Here is a 24,167-nt window from a genome sequence, read left to right on the forward strand (position 1 = left end):
TATTTTCCACCTTTCCCATGCCAAAGCAAATGCCCAAGTCGGCTTACATAAAGTGTATCGTCAAATCAAGTTTCTTGTAAAATAAAAGCCTTTCAACATATGAATAATCTGAACCTTTGTTCCCCAAATGAACAGTAACAATGTTACAATTTCACCATATAACATATATAAGCATATTCTACAAAACCGCAAACATGAACAGAGCAAACATGACTACCAAGGTAGTATATGAAGGACTGGAAGCATATTTGCATACAAAACAGGAGAGGGAGTGAGCATACAGTAGGCTAGAGACACATGCCCAACACCTACAACTTCTAGAGTTGCAGCACATGCACACAAATAGGTCTGAAAAAATAGCTACTAAAACGTCAAGCCTCAAACATTCCATGGTGGCCATGTCCTACCACTGTGCTAACTTCAGAATCTTGGCTGGTGCTTCGGATCATAACAGCAGGACCTGCACTTGCTACAGAGTCCAGATCGCTCTTCTGAAACAATGAATAGATAGAAAGAAAAACAATTCACATTAGAATTTATTATTCAGAGACATCAAAATACTTTGAGTGGAACCACTCTAACTAAGGAAATGTAAAACACAGGTTTTCTACTGTCAAGAAATTCTTAAAACTATTTCTGCCACAGGAATATCAATTCTCTCCCCCCCCCCCGATTCATACATCTTCCCCCAAGGCTGTCGTTTTCAAACTCTCCAGGAGTTTGAAAAAGCACAGTAAGTGCTTGCAGGGAGGGGGAGGGAAGGCAGTGATGCCAACCCCAGGATTGCGTCGCTAAGTGGGGCTGCAGGGACTGGGATGCACTCACCAGTCCCTGCAGCAGCTTTCCCCGGGGTGCGGGGAGCCCTGCAAGAGGGTCTGCAGGGCTCCCCAGCCTGCTAAAAGTGAATGCAGAGCGATCGTGCTCCGCTTTCGGTTTTGCGGATCCTGGGGATTGTGTCGCTGCCTTCTCCCTACCTCCTTGCTGCCCCCGCCCCTTAAGGGGGCAGAGGCCAGGGCCTTCAGGCTGGGGCATCGTGATGCCCCACTTTGAAAACCACTGCCCTAAGGGGGGGAAAATTGCTTTATGAAGTCACAAAAGATTCTCTTCTACCTTGAAATGCTAAGGATGCTTACCTGGGAACTAGAAGTCAAACTAAGACCACTGTCTGCGCTGATCTGAGATTTCTTCTCATCTGTCTCTCCCAGGTCAAAGAAATGTTTTATACCTTCAGACCCTAAGCAGAGGGGGATAGAGAGATCTTGTTAAGAATGACAAGGGATATGAAAGAATTGGGGAGGCAAAGGCCTTGGTGCACGGGCAGTATGAAGAGGAGAAACCAGAGCACCTTCTTCTCTACTTTCTTAGTATCATAAAGCAACAATACAGCCCTGCTGATTGCAGCCACCATTGTGTCCCATAAGTCAATGCACCTGAGAAGGAGACCAACTACCTTAAACAGTCACCCAAAGGGAAAAAAAAAGAAGAGGAGACAAAACAGGAGTCAGACAGATTCCAGTTAGGACAAGACATGCCAAACAGTCATCACATGACTCTGGAAAGCCACTACCTAAGCTCTTGGAAACACAACTGGTTTTGTTTGGGTCATTCTTTTCTTTCTCTTTGGGACAGATGTATCTTGACATTTTGTATAGCCAACAGCAGCTCAGGCTTTTTCCAGGGGACTAATGGCAGGATCAGTCAAAATAGCCAAGAACAAAAATTTATGCATCACAAACAAGAGCTTCAAGTGGGACATTTGGGGACTAAAGAGCAATATTATATAGTCACAGTAAGGATTTAACAAACGGTTGTCCAGAGTCTGCAATAACATAGGTGAAGCAGTGAGTGTAGGTTTCAGCTCGTGTGAAAGCATGCAATTCATTATCCTATACTTTTCATAAATAAAACAAACGCTGAACAGATTTTATGCTACATTCATGCATTTTCATATTCTTTACCCTCCTCTGTTGAGATGATAGACAGAAAGAAAACGGGTGAGAAGAGACAGAATTGGAAAGGGTTTGGAAAGCACTGTGCAATGGAAGTAAAGAGGCAGGAGAAGAATACAGTACGGGTTGTACAAAGGTCACCATTAAGAGCTCAGAAGGGAGAAGAGATTGAACACGACGCTTCTGCCATTGCCATATCTGCCAACTGTTCCATAATAGGGACACATGACCAGCAGATGGAGGATTTTTTAAATAAATCAGAGATCCAGGATGTGTACAGGTAACAATGTCAAGCAGCTCTATGTACACAATAAAGGAATTCCTTACATACCACTAAATATGGTGAACTAGGAATTAGAAGTTAAATTGTGATTATATGTAATGTCTATCATTAGATAGTACCAGCACCAGAAAAAGTGAAACAAGAGCAAGCAAGCAAGAAAGAAAAATAATATATATGGTGTGCATGATTATTGGTGCCTTTTTGGGATGACCCGTAGTACTCATGAAAAATGAAACCGCAAGATGTGCAGCTCATCCCAAAGTATATGTGATACACTTGCATGTAATTTGCAGGGGTTTTATAACCTTGACTTAGGTACAGTATCTTAATAAAATGTCTTCAGTTGTGAAGTGAGGGATGCTTTTTCAGAAGTTAGTGGAAGGTGTAAGCATGAAATCCATGGAATTTGCTTTTCAGAAAATCTGTTTAAGACTCAGCTAACTTCAGGACTTCAGCAGACGTTTTTGGAAATCCCTTTAAAACAGTTTTTTAAAAATCCTTTTATAGTAAGTAGAAAAGGCGGTAATAATACAAGTCAGAATAATCTGTAGATACATACATTGATTTAGTAATCATAGATTTAAATTTTTAATCATGGTGAAGGACTATGACGGATCTAGTCAAGCTCTGTGAATTGATGTTCATTGCTCATGGCATTGCTGGAACACATCTACATTCATAGGGAAGTCAATCCCTTCAATGTTCTTTACTGCACAGAGTTACTTAAACATATCATTAAACACATTCAAAATGTATTAATCATTTAATTAATTATTTAAAAAACTATTTAACTGACAGAAAAAAATTTAAGCATTTTTTCAGAGGGTCACATCATGATGCTCTGGGGCACTGCAAGTCATCACTGGGGGATTGTGGGATGCCCACTGCCTGGCAAGGGGACTGTGATGTGACCCTATAAACGGCGACAGGAGACTCAGTCTGGCAGGTAGAGCTCCTGTGCACACTTTTTGCATACTTAGAAAAGCCCACCCACTTGCCCAGAGATTCTTACCAGTAATTGTGGACCTCAGGGTAGTTGCGGACCTCCGAACCCAGATGTAAGTGGCAGTGATGTGAAACACATCATCACCATTTACTTCTGATTTCTAAGTGCTGGGGAAGGGTGCTGCAAGCTGGGTAAGTTTGGGGGGCACTGGCCTAAGCCAAAAGCCCACAGGGGGAAAATAGCTATTTTTTAAAAAAATAACCTACAAACAATTTATATCTGGCTTATCATATTTCATATTAATGACTAAAAGGCATGTAGGTTACAATCCAGAAAACATGAGGCTCATGTAATAAGGAAGATTTAAGCATTCACACTACGTCATTATGGAGCATTTTTAAAACAAAATCTAGGACCAGTACTGAAGAAAAAAATCCAGTCTAGCTTACTTTGCAAATCAAACAAGCACCTTTGCAAATCAAACAAGAATAATATATAAACAACCTAACAACATTTGCATTCATAATATTATGAATTATTATTATTATTATATTACTAATCCTTGCTCATTGTGTATGTCAGTGTGTACCTACTACTGATCATAAAAGAAGCCTGACATCTGGTTTAATCATAGAGTTACCAAATACATTAACCAGAAACAAGCATAAACACCTCCAAATGATGCTTTATAGCAACATTTTCAAGATTTGATCAAGTACTAATTGTATTCTATATGTTACATGGTAACACAGGAAGGGGCACTTTGAAATGGAGAAGGAAAAGAGATGAAGGCAGTATTTATCCCTAACCAGCTCATTTTCACCTGAATTTCCTTTGTTCAGCTGTATCTATTTTTACTACTGCTGTAGTTGCAACATTATGATAGTCTTAAAAATATTCTTCATAAAAATACTATGCAGTTTGCCTCTACCTCTGCACACACAGTCTTCATATTGTCTTTAACCACTATACAGCTCATACCAAGTGCTAGTAGAAATTAACCAATCACAAATGTACATGGCAGCCCTCATTATCCTCAGGGGTTCTGGAAACAGAACCCCCACAGATACCAAAAACCACAGATGTTGGAATCTGTAGATTTCAGGGGGTGGGCCAAGCTCTCCCAACCCAAACAGAGTTGTGCTCTGGTCAGTTCCAGAGGCCTTTCTGAGGTCTTCAGAGGGCCAAAAACTGGAAGTCGTGGTTTTTAGCCCTCTGAAGGCCTCAGAAGGGCCTCCAGACCTCACTGGAGCATAGCTCCAATTGGGTTAGGTGGGCTACAGGTGGCCCACCCCATGGGTTCAGAACCCACAGGTATTCAAATCCACAGGTACCAAAACCACTGATATCATGGGCCATCTGTATATATCAAATTATGAATATACAACAAGGTACAGTGGAGATGCAATTTGGAACTACATGAGCATTTTGAACAAATAACTATTTCTACAATCTCAAGTTTAAAAAAAAAATAGAATCCTGAAGCAGGTCTAGACTGGTCAGTTCACTCTTCTTTTCTAAGGATTTGTTTTAAAAAATGCATCCTGCTTTTCTGAAGCTTCCAAAGCTCTAAAGTATGATAACCAAAAGGAACAACTACCTAGAAAAACGACAGACCAATCTAGTTTTGTATTGCAAGTTAATAATAGTTTTTTTTGTTTGTTTGTTTACATTTTACTCTAGGGTAATTTTCCCACTTCATCCAAAGTAACTTATCATCGGTTACTTTGTTCACTTGGGATTTAATACTTTATATTTGCCATTAGAAGAGAAATACAGAGAAATAATCTCCTGCACAAAAGAGTCCTTAATGCAAATACAGCAAAGGCTGTAGATAGACTTCATGAAACAAATCCATGAGAGAACCTGTCCAAAATCTATTTTAAATTCAGTGGTAAGGAAGGGTTTGAAGCTCAGTTGGAGGAGACAGTACATTCTTTTTTTTTCTCCTCTTCTGGTATAAAGGGCTATTCAGTGCACCCCAGCATTAGATTTCTTTAAGATATAGTGACCTCCTTGGTCTGCCCTATGGCTCATGTGGCATGGATTCTCAATTAAAGGCTTGGGGGAGTTGGCAGTTATGGGGAGGCTGGGGGAGTGTCAGGTTTCTGTCTTTTTATCATATTCTTACTCAGTTTTTCCAAAACTTTTTGCTTTGTCACTTCCTGGTGCTTGTTCCACAATTCTACCCAAGATGCAATGTAAGCAGGAGAGAAAGACAGAAAAAATGTCAGATGCTGATCAAAGAAGTAGAAATGGAAAACAAAAACAAAAACAAGCCACCCCAACCTTGCACTGCCAAAGCAGAGATTAGCATGATAAGTGGCATGTGAATAATTCATCACTTCTTCAGATCAGGGATAAAGAGCTACACCATTTTCATTCACAGGATTTCAAAAATAATGATTTACAATAAACTGGCTGAGCAAAAGAGCTCTAAGTGAGACTCACCTACCTGATCTCATCTGTCTTCACAGAAATGACAGATTAAAAAGAGATACTGTCAGGTTCTTTATATCCAACAATTAAATTTTTTATCAAATATATTACGACAAAAAATACATTCTTATGTGTCACTCTCCCTCCCCCTCAAATTATATCAATTCAGACTGTGGGGAAAATAAACTATATTTTTCTACCAATACGCGCACACACACACACAAAAAAATCTTTAAAAATGTAAGCATTACGGCTTGGGCCTCACTGAGCTCATCATAATCATTGGGCTTCACCTACTGCTCTCCTAGCCATGTATGTGTTGCATACTGAATACTATATTTCAGTCTTCAGTCAAGACAAAAACAATATAAAAAAACAATAAAATTATGTTAAAATGCTGCCCTCAAAAACCTATCAATTTATGCTGCTTTTTCACAGGAAAAGACTGTTTAAAAATGGCAGAGTGTGTAAGAAGCACTTTAGGAGGAGATCAAAATGCAACCCATTCAGCAAACTCACAAAATACTGCAACTTCAGATCATTCCAGGTGCTGGCCTGGTGGCCCAATGGCAGTCTCAAATAAGCATGCTGGAAATCCCAGTATGAACAGTGAACTTCATTCCTTCTCCCCACTTAGGAAGGCAGAAGCTGGGAATGCTACAACGTAGGAAGGAAACTCAGCTCTTTTAAGAACAGGGAAGGAAAAGAAAGCAGTATGGAGACTTATATTTTACTAGTCTGCAGTAGAAGCAGAGTATGGGGAAAGTATAGATAGAAATGGGACAGGATATTGATTTAGAACTTTTTGGAGAAATGTAAGGGGACCCATGAGCTTTGTAGTATGTATTAAACAAGGGGCTAGTGTTTCTGCAAAAATGTAATAGTAATATATTATTACTACTGAGCCTATTACATCTTATCTGGAAATTTTAATCACCTTCCTTATACTTTATTTCGTGGAAGGACAATCAATATTGAACAAGACATGGGAAAGATGGTTCCTAGCTAGTTTATTTTCATTTCCCTTAGTCAATTATACCAATTTAAATACATACTTCTATAGTAGTGATAAGCATATTCAAACCTACAAATGAGATTATTCTCCCTCTAGTACTTCCAATTTTTATGAATGCTGAGCATACAAAGCACAGCTATGCTCCTGTTCCCCAAGTTACAATTCTGCATGCATACTGCTACTGAAAAAGTCTGCATCTATTAATGGGAACTCAGTTCAAACTATGGTTAAGTACTTAGATAGAAGGAAAAGGGTTTCAGAATCTACTTGTGTGTGACTTGTGTTTACAAGTCTTTTGTCTCTATACTATCACCAGAGACTGGATAACCTTGTCTGCAGCTTTATGACAATTCTCTGTGCTACAAATCTTTAAAACCTGATTTCCTTATATCCCTTGGATGACATGACCAGAAATACCCATGCTCCAGTCCCTCTGTTCAAACAACAAAATTGACACAAAGTTTTAGCAAACTTTTTAAATGTACTTCTGCCACTGATGCAGTAACTCTAGTCCCACTCAAACTAGATATTAACCAGATGTAACACTGTTTATGCCAATATAAGCTATTTTTAGAGACTGGAGCACAACCATTTGTTTCTTGGGGATTTATAACATAAGGGGATATAGTTATTAAGGTTTACAGTATTCATTCCAGTATGCATTGCTGAGAAGGAAAAAGCAGATGGTCTGTCAAGGCTACACATCAGGCCAACCCTATTAGGATTTGAGGGCTGACATTCAAGATGTATACAGACAGAAGCCAAGGCTGTCATCCTACAATGCATGTACTTGGAAGTATGTCCCAATCATTTAAAAGGATTGGGCTATAGGACATTTCTCCTCTCAACGAAAATTTGCTTTTGTGGCCAGGAAATTCCTTGAGCATAAATTCTATGTTCCCATTTCAGACTACAAGTTTTGTTTGTAGCAAATCCTACCCTCTGATAATTACCAGAGGCTCAGATTTCATCATCATACTGCAGTCTCCATCAGCTCAACTATAAAATTCCAAAGAGCATACTGGAATGTCAGAGATGTTAGCAAATATTTCTCTAGGATGTGAGAAGAACATATGTGACAAGCCTTTACAGTCCAAGTGAGAGTGAAGCACATTACTGCAGCAATGAAGGAGAAAATGTTTTGATGGGCAAGATGCAAGTAGATTCGAATGCTAGTGCACAACCATTTTCCAGCATTCCATATATAAATACACACCAATAGAAGCTACAAAATTTTCCTCCTTTAGACTCCTTGTGTCAAACTCCCTTGGCCCTTTCCCTGCAGGGCTTGGCGCCCTTGGCATCAGCTGGGGTACTGGCAGCTGCACTTTGGGTTTCAGTTCCACCCTCATGGCTAAATGAGGGTCCTTGCCAACCGGAGTGATTGCTCCATCTGTTGGGCTTCGTTTTCGTTTTTCTGGCTCTTTAAAAGAAAGCAGGAGAGAAAGATAAGCAGCTCCCTTCAAAAAAAACACAAATCAAAAAAACCTACCCACTAACAACAGTCAGAATAGAGAGGAAAATGAGAAAGAAGCTGTTAAGTATTTGTTCACAGTTAATGAAGGTCTAGATCTCACCATCAGCTAGAAAACAAAGCTCAATTTACAAGGGTTGGTTCCAAGGAAAACTCCTTCCTATTTTGAAGAGCACCCTTTTTATCCCAAAGGTACCAAACAGCCTAAAGAAACTGCATACTTTATCAACTGCTATCAAAATGCTGGACAAAACAGATAGACAGAAGGAACTAACTACTAATATGTGAATCAGTGGCATAGCTACATGGGGCGGTGCAGTTAAGTATTGCAGGCACCACAACATATCGTGTAAGTGGATCCCTCCCATTTGCAACCGGAGCCATTCTGGACAGTGATGGCCATGTGCTGTACGTTGGCATTGCTGCCCAGGATGGTTCCAACAGCGAGCAGGATGGGCGCTTACTTGGTGCATTGCAGCGCCTGCAATACATACCACGCTGCCCTGTCTGTAGCTACATTACTAGTGTGAATTCAGAGGTCACCCAAAGAAACTGATCAACAGTAGGCTCTGAATGGACAAAAAAAATACTTTTCCACATAATGTATTATTACTTTTCACTAACACAAGTCATGGTTACTGAGGTAGCATTTTAAAAGAGTTAAACAAGTTTATGGAGGACAGGTCCTTCTACAGTTATTTGACATAAGAACCATGTTCAGAGAGAGTACCACTCTGAATACTAGATGCTGGGGACAAACCATGAGGGAAGGCTTCATGCCCTGCTGGTGGGCTTCCTAGAAGCATCTGAGTAGCCACTGTAGGAAAAAGGATCCTGAACTAGATAACACCCCCAACCTGATCAAGTAGGACTCTTATGTTCTTCAGAATGGGAAAAAATTGATTTAAAAAAAATCAGATTCTTTTTGAACTGCCATTATAATGAGTTCAATTTTTAAAGAAACTTGGTGAAACCTGCCTAATGCAAACATATTATCTCTTAAAATTAAATTTAAGACCCTCTAATAAAAGGCTGGTTTTCTTTGCAAAGAATGAACAGTGGGGAAAACATCCTCACTAACCTTCATAAAGTGTAGCTATTTGTGTACTTGTGTAACTGGAGGCCAAGGACTGGCAAGTCACCAAAGGTTCATCCACAGCTCTACCTGGGTGACCTTTTACTTTTTTATTTTATGACTCGTAACTCCTTAGTGTGCTGTGGCACACTCATAGGAGCACCACCAGTGGCCCCACCTACCAGTTGCCCTGGGTGCTACCATACTCACAAATCTTGTGAGATTTGGGCACCACCATCTTGGATCTTACAAGATTTCTTGATATCCATGATTGCGGTGTCTGGCTGAGGAGGCATTGTGACCCAAGTAAGTTTGGGAATCGCTGCTGTAGGTCATGAAAGAGACCCTATTTGGGAATATTTTGAATAAATCCCTTTACTGTATCAAAAAAGAAAATGTGGCCGGTGTCAGAATTAAGCAATATTAAAACATTGTTTTAATGGTTAGAGAAATAAAATAAGAATATACTTCTAAATACATTTTCATTAACTAATTTAATTTAAATTGGTCTTTTTCTTGACAATTTAAATAATGATTTCAATCAATCTACCCTGTTGTCATATTTCATTATAATTTGTCACTTCTGTTTGATGGCTAGACTTCATTAGCATGTCAGCCTATACAGCTGACACTTTGGAAAACTCAGTTAAAAATAGGTTTATATAAAATTACTAGGGAAACAGACACAGAGACCAAGATTTATTTGATATGCTATTTCTATTGGAGCTTGGACCTCCATTTCTCCAGAATGAACACATGGTAGTGAATAAGAGATTGCTCACATGTAAGATGAGTTCCTTTAAAAAAAAATTAATACCCATTCTGCACAAGAGGAAAAAATGTGCCTTGTTTTGCTTTGGAACCTCATTTAAAGCAATGAGCTCTTGGGAATTTGCCTGCCCATTCACCCATCTCTATACAGAATGGCATAGTTTGTATGCTAAGAGAAATCTACATGTGCTGGCTACAACTGCTTCCAATCCTGAATCGGAAATCAGGTGCCATTAGGATGCCAGATACCATAAAAGGTAATTGAAACGTGTCAACATCTGTTTTACCTCAAGCAATTCTGTCTATTCCCAATTGTGAGAACAGCAGAAAGCACTTAAGAAAATATGTCTCATGGAACAAATTAAGCAGAGAGAGCATTTATCTCCTGAACTGTCTGTCTTTCATGGATCATTCACACTCCCTTCCCATTTGAATATGATGAGAAAAAAGGATTCTATTTCTGACTGATTTCAAACAAGTCAAAACACAATGCTATGTACAAAAAAACAGCAAATCCTATCTTGCTTTAACCAGAGTGCAGACATCAAAGGAAATCATTGCTTGCTGATCAGAAGCAGAATTCTTTTGCCCATGTGCACAAAGAGGAGTGAGGAGTGTACAAGCCTGAGGCTCAGAGACACTGCATGGAACTATGGCTTAATCCAGTTCTGAGGAATGTCCAAACTGGGCCAATGTATTTCAAACTGCACAAATTTGGACAGTAAAAACTCTAGCCTCTGAGGCAGTTCTGTATTCTGATAATCTCAGGACAACTCATAGAAATCTTCTTCTTTCTAACCCTCACGGCTGCAAGCTAAATTTCACAATGTCAAAGAAAGTCAATTGTGCTAGAACTTTTTAGGATCTGTAACTCCATCTGTAACTCCATCTGTATAAAAGCCCTATACTGCTCTGGGCCAGGGTACCTTAGAGACCGCCTACTCCCGTACAATCCGGCTCGCCCTCTCAGGTCATCAGAGAAGGCCTTTTTACAAGTGCCGCCACCCAAGGAGGTCCGTGGGGCGGCGGCAAGAAATAGGGCCTTCTCGGTAGTGGCACCAACATTATGGAACTCCCTTCCCCTTGACTTGAGAATAGCTCCCTCTTGAGAGTTTTCGGCGAGGCCTGAAGACACTGCTGTTTCAACAAGCCTTCTGATTTCTTGGCCTTCTTAACATTTTTTATAGGCCTGATTCCTCTGTGATTTGCTCTTTTATGCTCTTTTTATTCTGTCTTTTAATCTGACTACTGTTTTTATGGTCTCTGTTAATGTGTTTTTAATGTGTTTTTTATCTGCTATTTATTGCCAATTTATGTTTTTTAAATCTGTTTTTACATGTTGTTAGCTGCCCTGGGTCCCTTTTAGGGAGAAGGGCAGGATACAAATAAAGTTTATTATTATTATTATTTATTAACTGGATCTAGGGGTTACTGAATGCTTGTTTCCTGAACCCCCTTTTCTACCATCCTCACCCCACCCCCCCACAAGAATACATGTTCATAAATCCAAAACCACCAGCCGGGACAAACTGCATGCACACGCTTTTCTGCTTTGCAGATGCCCATTCCCTGCCATGAGTTTATTTGGGGAAAAGTGGGTGGGTATGCTGGATTTGCATGAGGACTAGGGAGAGAACAGCAGCTAGATTGTGCTCACTGTTCTTAATGTGTAGGTATTACTGAGACATAAAGCTTTCTCCTTAAAAAAGCAACACATTACAAGATCATGAGATTGTGTGTCAGCTCCAAGCTGAATTGCTGAAATAAAATTAATTGACAGCAATGTTTGGGTAATGCAACAGAAAAAAATTGTGTTCAGTATGGGATGAGTCAATTGAAAAAGCATTAAACTCATGTTTCCCATATGAACTGTACAAGAAACACGTTTTTTCATTTGATTTATCCTGCATAGAAACTGAGATTTATTCATGTTCAGTTTAAATTTAACATTATTATGACATACTTAAAGTTACAGGCCTGCCTCAACTATGGAACGTTTTCAGAGCAGAAGTCATCTGCTTTTGAGGTTCACAATACTTTCACTGGGGCTCCACAGGAAACACCATGGGAAATGGACAACCTCTAATAACAACATACAGGTGGTGCCTTGGTATCTACAGGGTATCCATTTGCAGACCCCCCCTGCAGATACCAAAAAAACACAGATAAAATCTGCAGTTTGGAACCTTTAAAAGCTTCCAAAGGCGACCGGAGCTGTGCTCCAGTCGTCTCTGGAGCCTCTTCTGAGGCCCACCTCTGCAGGCCGCAAAACTTCTGGGAGGTCTTAGAAGGTCACTTCCAGTTTTGCGCAAAAACCAAAAGTGACTTTTAAGGTCTTATAAAGCCTTTGAAGGGATAGGGGGAACAAAACTGGAAGTAACCTTCTAAGGCCTACCAGACACTTTAGAAGGCCTTCTGAGGCCCACAGAAGAGGCTCTGCACGTGACCAAAGCATAGCTCCAGTTGCCTCCGGAAGCTTCCGGCTGGGCCTAATCTGGCTCAACACGGGTCCAGGGAACCTGCATTGAGCCAGATTCAAGGATAGCTAACTCACAGATACAGAGGTCCCAACTGTACACACCAATTTGTTTATTTCCACTAATCAAAATTAAGGGCTGCTTTTATGTTTGTAAGTTTCTGTAATCACAAACTCTACATAACCTTAAGATAAAATAAGTGTAATTATTGGCTGTGCCAATACAGCCAGGCAAAACACAGCTCTGCAGCAAGATTTTTACATTTGTGTATTTTATTTGCTTCATTAATGTTTCATACTGCTTCTTACCTTTGTTATAGTAATGAGTATGCGCTATCTCCAGCAGGCCAAAGACGCTGGCCATGCCCCCAAGTCCTGCGTTTGCATATGACTGCTCAAGGCTCGACACAGTACATTTCAGTAAATCCAGCATCCCTTTATAAACCTTGCGGTTGATCTCCTACAACAAAAATACTCACAATGGTGAGGAAACAGTTCTTGCTCATTAACTTCCCACCCAGACAGTCACAATTCCCTTGCATTCAAATTAACTTTCTTTAATTTATAGACTCTGTAACTCCTGTGGTCTAAAAGAAATTAAAGCGCTTTTCAGAACTCCCTTTTTCAACCCACTCTGCAAAAAAGCTTTAGTTTGAGTAATATAGAAAAACAGTAAACTGACCACATCCTGGACAACATCCTGTCGCGCATCCTCCTCTGATTGTATGGTGCGATTAAGCTTGCTTAATACAAAGACACGAAGTTGTTCACTCTCCAGCAGACGCCGGACTCTCTTCATGTTCAACCAACCAACTCCTTGTCCATCTAGAACATTATGAACCACTTCTTTCAAGAACTGCTGGTTCTCACTACAGGATGCAGAGAAGAGTAGGGAGAAGCATGAGATTTCTGAACATTAGATCTGCAGACCAAGGGTAGAAGCTTCCTTTGAGCATCATTCTCTGTCTGGCCATATGTCTCTTCATGCTGTGCCCATCTCTTTTTTCTTAGCTGTATGGCCTAATTGGGAAGTATGCGCATGTATATCAAATATGCATTTGTGCTTATTTTTGACTGACCTGATGCCCGGAATCTATGCAGAAGAAGGTTGCTGACCCCTGCTCTGAATCATGGTTTGAAACTTTGCCTGTAAGAGGCCTTGGGCTCAGGGTTTATGATGCCCAGGGAATCTCACTTTGCCCTTTACAGTAACACTTAAAAGGAAAAGTAAAGCATTCTTCCTCCTTCAAAAACAAGTTATTTTAAATCCTTTACCTGGAATTACTGGTTCTTCCCTGTGGTGAAGGAGATTCCCTTTTCACAGTAGGGCTGTGCTTTATAACAGAAGATTTCTGATCCACAAGTGCTCGCCTGTTTCCTGCACAAGAGAGGAGGTAGAATAAGAGACCAGTGACTAAAGAGGACACCTTAGTCCATTGACAGAACCAAGGAGAGACACAAGAGTCAGCTAACACTCTTAAATAAAGGACATATAGAGAAGCAGCAAATTGTGTATTATTGCATCATACATTGGCAGAAAACAGTAATGGGAATGAGGCAGAGACAAAAGAGAAGATGGTAACAAGAGCAGAAGGTGAAAGGCAGGAGACGCTTGGCTGCTCTGCATGCATTTCTGCCACAAGAACCATCTTCTTATTTGAAATATATGAAAAAAGCAGAATGTGTTATGGGAGAGTGACTGCAAGATTCATGTGATACTGGTTACCAGCGAAAAAACTTTCCCAAAAGACAGGCACAAAGATGCTTGCTGGGAGTTGATATGTCATGCATAGCTCATGATGCAAGGAACCCACCTTCATTGCTTACTGGCCCAGCTTCAGTAATAATCTCCATTATAGTATTTAGCCCAAATACTGGGACACAAAATAGACAATTAGTAGTGCACTGCAAAATCACCACCATTTCTAAATATGTAGTAACAAGTTAGTTACTTCCTCCCCTCCCTCTCTCAAATACATTTCTAAAGTTGGGGAGAAATCTGTATTAAACTGCTCCAGAGAGCAGTTCCCCCTGCCACAAGTGATCTACTGCTCTGGGAATGAGCCAGAACCAGAGGGGAAAGGTAATTCAAGCAAAAGATACCATGGTCTAAGCCGCATGGAGGGGGACATTGCACTAAAAGCCCAGTTTTCTGTTGGTCCACCTGTACAGACTCTGCTTGCTTCTTGGATTAGCACTCAAAGACTGTCACTGCCCCCATGTGGCTAGACAGTATTCCCTGAACCAGGAAACCAGAAGATCACAAGACCAAAACAATCTTGTGGCTGGAAACACTTTGAAACAGCCTGGTTGACCCTCATAGCTTCCACATAAAGATGCACAAGAACCAAACTAGACGCAATGTTAAACACACGATTGTCTGTAGGAGAAGGGGCTTTTTTCTCTTCAAAATAGCAGCCACACAAGGGCCTAATCCAAATTGGTAAAACAATAGTAGCAGGTATTTAATCTTTTACCACTTTGCCATTTTCCCACTGAAAATCCCCCTCAAGCTGTTGTGGACCCCTGAAACAAATGGCACTTTCAGGGATCTAGTTGGTTTTTTTGAAGGGGGGGGGTATTTCTGACAGAAAAAAAACACAGAGGTAAAACATTCAGTATCTTCTATCTGCATGCCATGGTGTTGAGCCTAGTTAGGTTCCAATATGCCAGTTAGGATAATATTGCCGCTAGTTGGCTCCAGAAAATATTGTTCTATGATAATTTCTATCAGCTTTCTCCCCAGAGAACAATCAATTCTTTGAGAGAAGCCATGGCAGTTAAAACCAATGTAAAATCATCTCATGTCTGCAGCACAGATGTGCCCTTAATTGAACGTTCCAAGGCTACTCTGAATCCCTTTATAAAAAAAACTGCTTTCCCTGTATCCTAGGAATTAATACTGTATCTTTTATTGCACAGAAACTTTTTAAAAATTCATACCTTTCTTCCTAACTTAAATGAAACAAAACCCTTAAGGGGGAGCTGCAAAGGGTAATGAAACAATGACACAATGGAGCTTAATGAGAAACAATTCTCTAACCATCTTGTAACACAAAAGAATTTAAAAACAACAAGAATTTAAGAAAAACAACAATTAACCAACATACACAAGAATCTCCATCTCCTGGCACCTGACAAGTCAGCCTGCTCATAAACCTTCGCTATAACTGAGAGATAGTGGTACTGACAAAAGAAAGAAAACATGTCCTAATGTTCAGAACTTTGCAGAGGCCATGCGGAACAGAAAATGTTAAATGAGAATAAACTGCAGAAGATGAGACACAAAGCATGAAAAAGAAATGGAAACACCCATCACTGTTTTCTTCCAATGTGTGTTATCAATAACAAGTTTAGCAGAAGGTCTTCGCACAAACAAGTATAGGAATATTGACCAAAATGAAATATTCCCAGGGAAACTGTGCAAAGCCTTCATCAAACTAGTCACATCCTTTCTCTCTCTCCACAAATACACACACACCTAGAAAAAAATTATTCTATCCAAAGCAAAGTCCAAGGCAGCAACACAAAACCAACTTTTGGCCTTTATTACTAAAAGGTCAAAGGTCAGCAAGACATCATACCAACCTTCATCCACATCCCTTCCCACTTCCAGACTAAAGTAATCTTTACCGATGAAAATGGAGAGGGAGAAGAAATAAATAAAATCAACTTATTAAGGAGAAAAATAGTATATTATATACAAGAGCTGAAAAAGCAAATAAAACATTCTTGTCACTGAGCAACTGAAAAGTTTCAATGCAAAAACAATGGCAAGCTTCAGTTCTCTTCACAAGTAACAAGCACTAAAACCAATTGTAATAGGTAATCTAGTATAACTTGATCGCTTCTGTAACTTCAACTCTATATTCTTCAAGACAGAAGGAAGTGGTTTGGTTTAAAGGTAAAAATTATTTCCCGAAGTGAAAGAGTATAAAAATATTTTTCCTCAGGTCAATTATTCTGTCTAGCAAATATACTCATTGGGCTCAATGCCAAATACTGCATGCTGGATTATTGCAACCCAGTATTCTCACAAACCTCCCTTCCTGCTCTTCCCCTCAGAAACCCCCTTCACCCCTCCCACACAGCCTCTTCTGAGGTTTCAGGAACCCCTGGGCATGGGATAGGATAGGGAGTCGTGAACTACACAGGGGACGGGGGGAATGGCTTCAAACCATGCAGATACATCATGAGCAGATGAGCTGTACACGGAAAATGCTCTCTTCTGGTTTGGGGCCATGCGCCCTTTGTCCTGTATCACCCAAACTTCTCCCCACCTCATTCTCAAAAGTCCCCGGTTCCTCTGGAGCATCTATTAGGGGCCAGGGACTACTATGGGAGAAAGAGAGGGTATTGAATTTCCCACGTGAGAACTTATGCCTGCATGCAGTACTTCGGATCCAACCAATTTTATATAATTGGAACAACTTAAATGTTATGATCCCACTTGAAATCTGTTGAAAAGTTCTTTCCTGTGTAGCTCAGGAAAAATCAGAAGTTCAACAACAGTACACAATAGGGTATTTTCTATAGCCAGTGCATGAAAGTAAAGACAAGCAAAACAATACTGCCCCTCTCCATCACATGCTACTAACAGTGACTTGAAAAATTCTACTAAAGAAATCCAAAGCATTACAAACAAGGTCATTTTTCAAGTGCCTTGTTTCCCAAAATGCCTTTTGGAGGATGATTCTTTGCTTGGCAATCAAGAGGTTCTGAAGGCAACAACAGGCAAGGAAAGGTTATTACCTTTCAGGCTAGGAAATGGAGTGTTTTTGTCCCTCCCAGCTTTGGTTGGAAGTGCTAAATTGGACAGACTAAAGCTTGTGCTGTGGTTCTTGTACAGGCTACCTACAACAACAACAAAAAAACAAATCAAGTAACCAAGTCATCCCCCTTGTCCCATTTGGCAATTTGCTTTTGACATCCAAACAACTTTCTAAATTCAATATTGGGCTTGGTCTCTACTGAACAGGATTGGTTGGCAACCTCCAGTCTCGAAAGTCTATGGTATAAGCCTACTATACCTGGTATTCCCAGGCAGTCTCCCACCCAAGTACTAACCAGGCCTGACCCTGCTTAGCTTCCAAGATCAGACGAGATCCGGCATGTGCAGGGTAACAGTTGCTGCCTGAACAGGATTATTTCTGGAGTAAGTTGTTCAAGAGATATTCTAGACAAGACAAGAGACTGGGAGGGAAACAGATTATGCACAGTCATCTTTGCGCATCCTACTCTTGTGCTTCTTCATCTCATTTGAAGACCCATCTTGCACACTTTCTGGGGAAAAACTCAAGCTTCCACTTTAAAAAGAATGTGTGCATCTCAGGGGCAGATTATGCAAGTTAAAGGGCATATGTGAAACAAAGGGAACAAGAGGCATAAGTCAATTGCACTTCCTGCTGCCCAGCAAGTCATCTGCTCAGCAAGTTATCATGTCCAAAATGTCTTAATAAATAATAAAGGGAATTATTTCATTGGCAAAATAAGGCTTGACCTCACAAATCACAATCTATTTTTCCAGGTTATCCAAATATTCACAATAGATAGGTCAAGGTCAGCTTGCTTCTCCCCCAAGGTCTTCTTAACTATTTCCTTAATAGAATTATTGGATTTCTTTACAATCTGAATGGAGGATAAAAATCAGTAGCAGATTCCCCAAATGCCTTCTATCGGTGAAATCAACAGGACAACTCATTTTCTTAATCAAATCTGAGATCTTCCTTTTTGTCAACAACTAAAATTATTTGATATGTCAACAACTAAAATTATTTGATATGTTTGTATCCTTTTTAATTCAATTGAACCACAAAGCAGCTAATAATCATAAAATACTACCAACAACAACACATTTAAATAAGAAAATACAAATATTTAAAACATAAATTCCTAAAAGATATACATAAAAACAGCAGGAGATAAAGAAATTACTCTCCATGGTTTGGCAGAATAGATTTCTCCCTTTTTCAGAAAATTAGGGAGATGTAGGAACACAGGCCTTCCGGAGGACAACATTACACAGCTAATGTCCCACCAAAAAGGCCTTTCTCCTTGTGGATGTCACGTTTACCCCAGCCAGAGAAGGCAGATGGAGCCAAACCCCACCAAAAGATCTCAGCATCCAAGGAGAGGCATACTCCAATTCTAAATCATGATTAACTTTAAAAGTTCATTACCACAAAAGGTTGCTGAAAAGCCTGAGGAGCAAAAATCTTTTTATCATCATATTGTTATATGGTTTGTTAAATGCAGTATTATATTAGCAAGTTAAAAAAAACTGAACTGCAAAATGAAATATAAATGCTACATGCCACTATTAGCAGTTCCTAATACAAAGCAAAACAGCTTTTCCACCAAGCATTTCTGGTGTCCCAAAAGGTTTTAGACATCATGCCTCTACCCCTTCTTCCCTGGAATGCCTGGCCAGGCCACAAGCTTCCATTTACAAGATTAGCTCCTCAGTGCTGGTATTTATACAAACCCAGATCCTATTCTCTCTTACTAAGGACCCAAGGCTATCCAAATTTCCAGCACCGGTGCAACTGCAATGCAGACCCGAGATAAGGGAACAAATGTTCCCATACCTTGAGGAAGCCTCTGTGAATGTCTTCCTACCACAGGATGCAGTGCATGCCCCATTGGCACAGCTGCACCGGCACTGGAAAATTGGATAGGATTTGGCCCTAAGTCAACATTCTCTTATTTTCCTGCTGTTGTAATAGTTGCAACCAAGAAGTGATAACACGTACCACAATCTGACCAGTGGCCCTCACAAGGGCTTGTGGTACCCTAAATTCAAGTGTTTCATTTGCCTTAGAAGTTCTTTTTCCTGCTGATCAATTCCCTCTCCCTTTCCCCACTAGTTCAATTTACTCCCAAGTGACAAGAATTGTAGAAACAATTATACATACTGGCAAAAGACATAATGCCTCCAAAGCCTTCACTGCTGTTATTAGAGACTGTTGAATTTGGGGAACTGGCATGGGAATCTGATTCTGCATCCGAGTCGTTGCCCAGTTTTAAACTGTTGGGACGCAGAGGCTTCAGAGGCCTATTTAAAAAAAAATTACAAGAGTTTACAATATTGGCATTCTGTATCTTGCAGCCATCAAGGTTACTGAGAATCACTGAGAGTAACAAAACTTCCATGTCTACCTTTGGTGCAGATCAGGATACCGTCAGGACAGTTGAAGCTCATTCTAGTTTAGGAATGGTATGAAAACAAAGGCACTGAGCCCTAATTTTCTATAGATTTCAAGTACCAGCAGTCATAAACACAAGAGCATTATTCAAGGCAATAATGCTGGTCCTTTTCTCCCAGTAACTTAAATATGGGTCCCATTCATACAAATACACAACACTGCTTCCCTATGGGATGATCCCATGCTGCTGTAGTATGCAACTGTGAATACTGGAACCATGTGAATGATGGTAAATTACAGGTATGTGACGCCTTCCCATACATTTGTTATCCTGCCTCCCATATGGCTGGTGGTCAAGAGGGAAAGACTTGCATGAAAAGTCAGCTCGCATGACTGCCTCCTTTACAAATACCTCTGAGCGGCATGGGATAGCACCACAGGACAGAAACGTCTTTGGTGGTGCAGCTATGCATGAAAAGAGCCTTTTAAAAACTCCTATAGGGACTTGTGAGTTTAATATCTATTCCTCCAGATCAGGAATACCTGGGTCCACACAATGTCGAACACAGAAAATGTGTGAACTGCAATGGATTTCTCAGAAAATAGATGAAAAAAATAAAGTACCAACACAAAACCAAACCATCATGGCTTTACAGTAGTGAATATGCATCATATCAATATACTCACACATACATTTGTCTAAAATAACAGTTCCAGAATGCCATTAATATCACATTAAAAAATGAACCAGAGTACTTCAAGAGGCCATGATAGGTGCTGAATGACAAGGGACTACCAATGTGAGACTAGTTCATTATTCTAGAAGTTATTATGTTGAGACAGCAGATAATATGGGGATCTTACCGACTACCATTGAGATTTTGATGGAACCTTGGTGTGTAGCTTTCCTCTTGTTCATCCTCTTCCTCCTCCTCCTCTGTTGGAAACCCATATTGTGGTTCAAAGTATGGGTTATCATATTCTCGTTTCTTCACCACCCCATCCACTGAGACCAAACTGTTCGCAGGAGTCTCACTGTCACGACGATCCACACCCATCTTGGGAAAGTTTTGTTGTAAAGGCAAGCTAGGAAGCTGGTTTGAAAATCCAGCTACCATTTTCTCCTCCATCTCTGCTGAATCAGCTGACTCCTGTAAAGCAAACAAAATAAATTTAAAATATAAATTCAAAGTCCTGTAACAATTTATGACAGATACAAAAGAGCTTTATTATTTTGCTCACCAAGAGATGACATTATCTCCAATACTATTTCTTATAAACTGCTGTATACTGCAGTTATATTTTCAGGATCACCGGTCTGCAGCTTTGTCCTGATGGCTAAGTTTTTACTAAAATGTTTATTTTCATCATTGCACCAATTCTTTTCCATAAAAACAAACTTTTGCTACCATTACATTTTAACCCACAAGGACCAAACAACATGTTATGTAGTTGTCATAACATCATAAATGAAGTATTTCTTTCTCCTCTGTAAATAGCACACTGGGAGTGTATGAATTAGAACTGCAGCATGGGAGGAAACGTCTCTCTTTGCCCACAACATTGTCCCAATCTGGATCAGGCCTCCCATGGCTGCTACTTGACCAAGGAGGAAAGCTAATATTTGTGCCAATGGAAGCTTTCCTACCTGATCAAACCCCAGCTCTGTATGTGCGTGTTAATCTGGAATGGAATCAAGGTGAGGGCAAAGAGTTATAGTTGCCAATACATAGCAATCAGAACCCAGATTGGGACCCTTGCTACTTATAGAGAAAAAAGAAGCATATAAGTTCTGTATAATCACACTGTGTACTTTGTAGCAAATATTTACACCCATAACATCCTTCTATGCTGACCCATCACTGCCCTTACAGACTACACTAAGGAAATTCAATCATGCACTTGAAAGCTATCTTCCTACAGCTTTGTTCAGAGGGCTTCCACAATAATAGTGGTTAAATTCACAAAAACTCTGGAAAGCACATTTTATAAACAGCCCTCTCTTTGACTGTTTTTTTCCCTTCACAATTCCTAATAGCAAATACAAGAATATGTGATGTGAGAAAATTCACTGTCTTTGAACCATATGACAGCAGTTCACTGCAACTTTGTATCAGACACATTATTGTGATACAAGTCTCCTTACATGGTCACCTAGTCATTATTTATTAACTTCATTCAAGCATGGAATGACATGCCCACCTTTTCTACTCCAAAGCTTCAAGCAGGATACTGTCTAAAGCTTTTACAATTCAGTTTGATCACACACTAATGAAATTTGGTAGCTTCTCTCACAGGGAAACGTGGTCTGATCAAATTCAGACTACAATGAATGACAAATTAGAAGAAACCTCTACCCAAGGCTCTATCACCTCACTCTTATAGCCCTTTGATCCTTCAGAACTTAAGTCAATACTTCATTACACACATGATTCACTCCATGGATGACTGTGCTGGGGCTACTACTAGCTGTAGTGCTTGAACTTGATCGAGGTTGGTTGTTATCTTGAGAATTCTCACTGTCCGGAGCCTGTTCATCCAGATCACCTGAGTACTCTTGGAAGTCATCAAATTCCACTTCACTTGCGTCACCCAAGGCTACATGTGTTAGTGGATCAACACCTGTAAAAACACAACATGTTAAAGTATCCATATCCCTTCAATGTCCCTCTTCTATTGGCTATATTCTAGTGTTTCTTCTGTATCTTTTTGGCCTGCGAGCCCTTGAGGGATAGGGGACCACTTATTTGATTTTCTCTTTAATCTGCTGTGAATGTTTTTGTTGAAAGATGGTATATAAATATACTTAATACTAATCATTCATAAGGCCCCAAAATTTTGTACATTCATAATATTTGAGAAATCTAATTGCCTTTCTTGGTAACTAGTGGTATAATAATATTAATTTCTATGAACACTGAACATTATATGGTGATATCTCATCAGTGCTTGAACTCTTGGGTAGAGTTCAGACTACTGAGCACCGAAAAATCCCAAGATCCGGTGGGCTGTAACACCACTGAATAATAATAATAGGTATATAATGGTAAATTGGAGAGTGAGGTTGTGTGTGTACAGTACTTAAAATGAGAACAAAAAATAATCATAATTATACCAATTAATCACATCTAAAAAACAAAACAAAACCATATACACAACCCACAAGTAAAATGAAGACTGACTTCAACATTAGTTCTGACTAATGTTGAAAACATTCATCATTTTTACCACATATCAATAAAGGGAAATTTCTGTCCCAATCTGCTCACCTGATGACCATTACAACACAAGCGTTCACTAAAAACCTCACTAAAGCCAAGAATAATGAGCCAAGTCATCCCGGTAGGGACAGCTGCAACTGACATTCTGCTTGTAGCTAAAGATCAACATACAGGTATGTAAGTTTATGTTTCACTGACAAACATTCACCTTTCAGCAATGGCCCTCTTCCCTCAGTTGCTTTCAAGAGTGATCGATTCCAGGAAAAGCAGTCAATGCTTTTGGTCTGTAGCACAACCTATCTAGGTAAGCATGCATAGTACCTAAAGGTAGCATCCCCATTCAACCACTATTACCTCAGTTATGCTCTCTTGCACTCTTTCTCAAAGCAAGCAAATCATACTGAAGCACACATACAGAGCTAGTGAAATTGCAAGCCCAAAATTACTCACTTGGAGTATCCCCATTGATATCACATTTCATCATTTCACTAACAAAATCACCAAGAGATGAGTATGAAGAGCTCGAATCATCATAGTCCACGCTGTCACTGCCACTAGGGCAAGGAGAGAGTGTAAGAATTAGAAATGGCACAACACACCACACGAAATTCATATTGCAAGAAAGAATGAGAACAATCGGCCGGCATCAGCAAAGAAACAGACAAACTGAGACACAGTAAAGCTACCGTTATACAGGTCTTATTAACAGTAATAGTCCTCCTAAATGGTGGGTTCTCATAACCCTTGTATTTAGAGAAATAATTTTGAAAGACACAGGTGAATGTGGTTTTCTCCCACCAAAAGCATTTTGACAGAATGAAGATGAATACAGAGGCCTGAGAGACCATTCCTGTTGAACATGTCCTTCTAACACATTTACAAAGGCTAAGTCCGACCACATAAAATTATACTCCCAACTAACCTATCATCAGTAGGATCAGAATCTGTTTCCCTCTCAGCTGGGACACTCAATGCTTCAGCCAACTGAGAATTACTGTCATAGACACGGTAATGGATTGGCTGCAACTGGTGAGCATACCATTTTGGTTTATCACCAATCAGAGCTGGGTCAAACATGTCTGCAGGGAAAAAAAGATTAATGCATATTACTTGCATAATAAATATAATTTGATTAAGCTGGCACCTCAGTCACTCTAAGAAATTTGTATTCTAAAATCTAAGCAAACATGAAAATAATTCAGACTCACTGATGCTTCAAGCACTATCTAAAGAAACCTTATAGCAAACAGAAGGCCCCTCTATAGAAAAGAGAGAATCAAAGAAGAAACTGGGCAATTACTTTTGAGGTATTGCTTTTGTGACAGAAGAGTCAACATTAGTCAAGTGGAAGGGAAAACAAAATGCTAAGACTT

At 39.8% G+C, this 24,167-nt stretch overlaps 1 protein-coding gene across 21 annotated transcripts in view; it reads right to left on the reverse strand.

Annotated features, from left to right (window-relative positions):
* Positions 1–24,167, reverse strand: part of MADD (MAP kinase activating death domain) — a 92,106-nt gene that overhangs the window by 27,216 nt on the left and 40,723 nt on the right. For 6 of the 21 annotated variants that reach the window (XM_066633540.1, XM_066633380.1, XM_066633398.1 and 3 more), the window contains 14 exons: positions 23,717–23,873; positions 23,245–23,348; positions 22,002–22,195; positions 20,438–20,724; positions 19,343–19,482; positions 17,181–17,282; positions 14,243–14,302; positions 13,704–13,806; positions 13,111–13,297; positions 12,738–12,888; positions 7,849–8,055; positions 5,310–5,363; positions 1,134–1,234; positions 408–491 (listed from right to left, as the gene is read on the reverse strand). In XM_066633540.1, the coding sequence (XP_066489637.1) occupies positions 408–491; positions 1,134–1,234; positions 5,310–5,363; positions 7,849–8,055; positions 12,738–12,888; positions 13,111–13,297; positions 13,704–13,806; positions 14,243–14,302; positions 17,181–17,282; positions 19,343–19,482; positions 20,438–20,724; positions 22,002–22,195; positions 23,245–23,348; positions 23,717–23,873 (1,931 nt within the window). The remainder of the gene's footprint in view (positions 1–407; positions 492–1,133; positions 1,235–5,309; positions 5,364–7,848; positions 8,056–12,737; positions 12,889–13,110; positions 13,298–13,703; positions 13,807–14,242; positions 14,303–17,180; positions 17,283–19,342; positions 19,483–20,437; positions 20,725–22,001; positions 22,196–23,244; positions 23,349–23,716; positions 23,874–24,167) is intronic. The other 15 variants (XM_066633479.1, XM_066633455.1, XM_066633426.1 and 12 more) reach the window with 5 other exon arrangements.

The sequence above is a fragment of the Tiliqua scincoides genome, chromosome 1, assembly GCF_035046505.1.
Source record: "Tiliqua scincoides isolate rTilSci1 chromosome 1, rTilSci1.hap2, whole genome shotgun sequence".
NCBI lineage: Eukaryota > Metazoa > Chordata > Lepidosauria > Squamata > Scincidae > Tiliqua > Tiliqua scincoides.